General features: G+C 36.4%; 1 protein-coding gene across 1 annotated transcript; it reads left to right on the top strand.

Moving 5' to 3' along the window:
- Nucleotides 1-836: 836 nt before the first annotated feature.
- On the top strand, nucleotides 837-2,067 carry LOC116005801. Its single transcript, XM_031246039.1, has 4 exons — nucleotides 837-1,196; nucleotides 1,263-1,484; nucleotides 1,568-1,780; nucleotides 1,858-2,067. Exons 1-4 carry the CDS (start codon nucleotides 837-839, stop codon nucleotides 2,065-2,067), a joined length of 1,005 nt encoding a protein of 334 aa, XP_031101899.1.
- Nucleotides 2,068-4,585: the final 2,518 nt, after the last annotated feature.

The raw sequence follows: 4,585 nt of genomic DNA, 5'->3' as shown, positions 1-4,585 counted from the left end.
GTGCAATGTGTTGGGTTGTGGGATTATTGCTATGTGGGGACCAATTTGAGTTCAATAATAGTAGATATCCGACCTTGAAATTGCTTTTTGTACATTTCTTTTTCGCATGTGCACTGTGTTGTTAGGTTACTGTGTTTTTGGGTTCTGTGGTAATTGCTTAGTGGGGACCATTTGTATTGCTATGTGACTTTATTGTACCCACATGGGGACCATAGGTAGTGTACTGTTTGTGAATTTATTTGACTATGAATGGAGCAGTCTTTTTTTGCTGCAAAACTGTCAAACCTTCATTGAATGGAGTTTATTTGTTTGTATATTTTGTTTTTGTTGCAAAACTATATAAGTGACCTTGAATTTAATGGTTTATTATAGATGATGGTGAGGATTCATGTGTGTTTACAATTAAACTGCATATTGGTGGTAATTTGGTATGGAAGCCAAAAGTAGAATATAGGGATGGCTTTGTGGAGTATTTTGATCACTTCAACTGTGATGAGGGTAGTTTATTGGATTTAAGGAGGATGGTGAAACAATTAAGATTTGCTGATAAAAAGGTCCAATTCTGGGTTAAAGTTAAAGGTAGGAGAAATACAAAAAAAATTGAACTCAGGAAAGTGAGCACTGATGCTGACATTTTAGTGCTTAATTTAGAGGTTCCAAAGTCAGAATTTAAAGCAACAACAGAGACAGAATTTAAGATGAAAATGGAGGAATTAAAGCTGGAAAATGAAAAAGCAGCTGAGTGGGTTGGCAGCCAGAGATCCTAAACACTACTGTAGGGCCTTTTTTAGCACCTTTCCAAAGTCAGATATGTTATTGAATAACTTGTGTGAGTCATGGCATGGAATAGTACTATACTGAGTTTCAGGGACAAGCCTCTCATGACTATGTGTGATAAGATTAGGCTATATCTCATGGGTAGAATGCAAAAGAATAGAGACAAAATGAAGACATATCCACATAAGATTTGTTCCAAAATATCTAAGTGTCTTGAAGAGCCTAAGGAAAAGTCAGGTAGGTATAGTACTTACAAGTCTACTGATAATTTATACCAAGTTGATGATCATAACTTCAAGGCATTCAAGGTGGATTTAGCCCAGAGACAGTGTAGTTGTAGAGGTTGGGATCTGACTGGCATTCCTTACAGTCATGCTGTAGCTGCTATTAGGAAACAGAGAGAAAGCCCTGAAGATTATGTGCATCAATGCTATACAGTAGACACTTATTGAAGAGCTTATGAACCTGCAATCCTTCCCATTCAGTCTTCAGAATTATGGCATAAGGTTGATCTTCCAGCACCACTACCTCCCAAGTATAAGGCACAACCTGGTAGGCCTAAGAAAAAGAGAAAGATAGATCCACTACAAGAGAGCAAGCAACAAAAAAGGCCAGTTAGAACAAAGAAAGTAGGGGAGGTGAAGAGGTGCAGGGTATGTGGAATGACAGGTCATAATAAGACCACTTGCAAGGGTAAAAATCCACAGGTAATGCTATTATACCAAATTTTCACTTTTATTCAATTACTTTAACTTGTGAATAAACTTAAGTTGTATAGGTCTCTGAACAGGTAGAAGGGCAGTCAAGACAGGTTGAAGGGCAAGCTGAGGTTGAAGGGCAATTTGATGTTGAAGAGCAAGCTGATGTAGAAGGGCACTCTAATGTTGAAGGGCAAGCTGATGTAGAAGGGCACTCTGATGTTAAAGGGCAAGCTGATGTTCAAGGGCAGTTTGAAGATGTACTAGTTGAAACACAAGTACCTGCATTTGTACTTGATGAACTGGTAATGTGATGTAGTTTTTCTTTTAGCATCTTGTTCTCGTAATAACCTTAAAAACTAATTACCAATTCTTTGTATAGGGTTCTCAAGAGATAGTGGGATCTCATTCATCACAAACAGTGCATAACCAAGTTGCACATCAGTCATCATTTATTGCTTCACACACAACCAGTTCAAGTGCAAATGCTGCTAATGACATGCTGAGAATAGGCCAGAGAATCATAACTAATGCTGTTCTTCAAAGATTGGCCAGGCCTACAAAAATGATTCTGATAAAAAAGAAACAATGAATGGAGTTTATGTATTCTTTTTGTACAATGGCTACTGACTTTCTAAACAATGGATTTACTTGGCATGTTGGTAGCCAAGTATTAGCTAAACAATGATGTATGCTATTTTGTGCTGGCAGGCAGAAACAATGATAGGGCAGAATATTATGTAACTGAACATCTTTTTTGCTTAAATGGTATTTTGTGCTGGTAGGTAGTTTGATAGCAGTTTTGATGATGTATATTTCCATTTCCATTACATTTAGCAGTTTTGATAATGTATTCTGTGGTCATTTGGCCATTTCCATTATATTTTGGTCATTTGGTCATTTGGCCATTTCCATTACAGCAATCTAACTCTACACATTATCAATAAGGTAATGCCATTACCATTTAGTCATTTGGTCATTTGGCCATTTCCATTACACCAATCTAACTCTACACATTATCAATAAGGTAATGCCATTACACAAACTACTAAAAACCAAAACAAATTTTATATGAACAAACTTCCATTACCAAATGTTAATTTACAAACTACTAAAAACCAAAAGGGAAACAAAAAAAAAGGTCTGCATATAAGGCAATCCCATTTACACACTGCCATTTGAATTACCAATAAGCTAATTCCATTACAAAACCTACTTCAACTGCAATAAATTCGCACTTGGTTCTACATTTCTCATACAATACATAAAACAAACAAAACCAACAACAATTCCAAATCCAAAACCATAAAAAAAATTGAATTTCGAATCCAACTTCTGCTTCTTAAGACTGGCATTTTTTTTTCCAGTTACTGCTTGAAACCTTTGCATCTCAGTCTCTTGCTTATCTAACCGCTTCAATAAACCTCGAATCACTTTGGCCACACGGTCGGATACATCGGAGTCCAGCCACTAAAAATACCTACAATTCCCTATCCCCTAATATTTAAATTCAATTACAGAAGAAAAATTTAGTTTTTTTTGCACCTAAAGAGAGTAGAGAAAAACAATTCAATAAATGGCTTACACGTACTCCATAGCGTGGGCATGCTCTAAATCGCTTTCCGGGGTTGGCATAACTCCACTACATTCTTACCGGAGCTACTTCGCCGCACCAACATCGGACTTCTGGAATCCATTCTACTGAACCGGAGTTGTTTGAAGACATGCTTCACAAACCTAGGTCGTCGCCGTTCTTCGTAGCAGTGAGATGAATGGAAATGGCGGATTCCAAATTTGAGGTGAAAGGCTGACCCTATTTGAGGTGAAATGTGAAATGGGTGTAAAGGGGTTGCATAACTTCAGTTAAGGTGAGAACCAGGGGCTGCGAAATTACTGAAATGTCCATGCTCTTAACTGAGGTTAGAGGCAAATCTGGCCAAGGGGCAACATTGACTACGTTTAGTGATAATTAGGGACCTAATTAACCAAAATTGACAATGAGGGATCACATTGCAGATCGGGTAACAATTGAGGGATCAAAAGTGCGATTATTCCTTTATTAATTATATGCTCTAAAAGTCATTAAAAGATGAAATGGATGGATGGATAAACTAAGTGTAGCACAACCTAAAGGTTATTGGTTCAAAACTTAGGATTAACATTTTATTTGAAGATCATAAGGACGACTCAATTATGAAGGAGGACAACTATGGATGACAAAGTGAATAAGGAAAGCTCACGTCCTTGGAGATAAAATTCTTAAGTGGAAATTTAATTTTTGGTAACAAAAATTCAATCCAAAAGTAAATTTTTGGAATGAAATTGGAGTCAAAATTAAATTTAATTTTGGGATAATAATTCGAAAATCCAAAATTAATTTTTGGAGGCAAAATTCGAATTGATCTGATGAAGACCAACTTGGAGGTATCGGTGATTTTTCGGTGATATAATTTATGATCAAGCAAGAATCATCGGAGAAAATATTTTGGAGAGATCAACTTGACAAATCAGATCAAAAGAATTGATCTGATGAAGACCAACTTGGAGGTATCGGTGATTTTTCGGTGATATAATTTATGATCAAGCAAGAATCATCGGAGAAAATATTTTGGAGAGATCAACTTGACAAATCAGATCAAAAGAAATTGAAAGTCAAGTGTTCACACTTGAGAAGTCAAAATTGGTGGCTATTTATCAAAAGAGATCTCAAATTCAGATGAGCAAAGGCAATTGGACGAATGGGCTTCTTACAAAATGAGTAATGACAAGGAGCAATTTTCAAATTCATCTGACAAAGGCCATGAAGAGCTTCAGAACAAGTTGGCAAATTATTTCAAAATTCAAAATGGATGATCAAGATTGAAAGATCTACGATGGGTAGATGGCTTCTTCAAGCTATAAATACCTATGCAAGACTTGAAAACAAGAACCTCGCCACATCACTACATTTGAGCAATCTAAAGCTATTATTTTCGAAAAGGAGAGAAGAAAATTTAGAGAGTGCAAGTATTGAGCTGATTAGAAAAATTCAAGTCTAAGAGAGACTGAAATTATTTTCTACCTTGTAGAGAAAGGGAGAGTAGCAAGTGAGGCTTGTGAAATCCTTGTTG

This window comes from Ipomoea triloba, chromosome 15 (genome assembly GCF_003576645.1).
Source record: "Ipomoea triloba cultivar NCNSP0323 chromosome 15, ASM357664v1".
Classification (NCBI taxonomy): Eukaryota; Viridiplantae; Streptophyta; class Magnoliopsida; order Solanales; family Convolvulaceae; genus Ipomoea; species Ipomoea triloba.
This window is presented reverse-complemented; position numbering and strand designations above follow the sequence as displayed.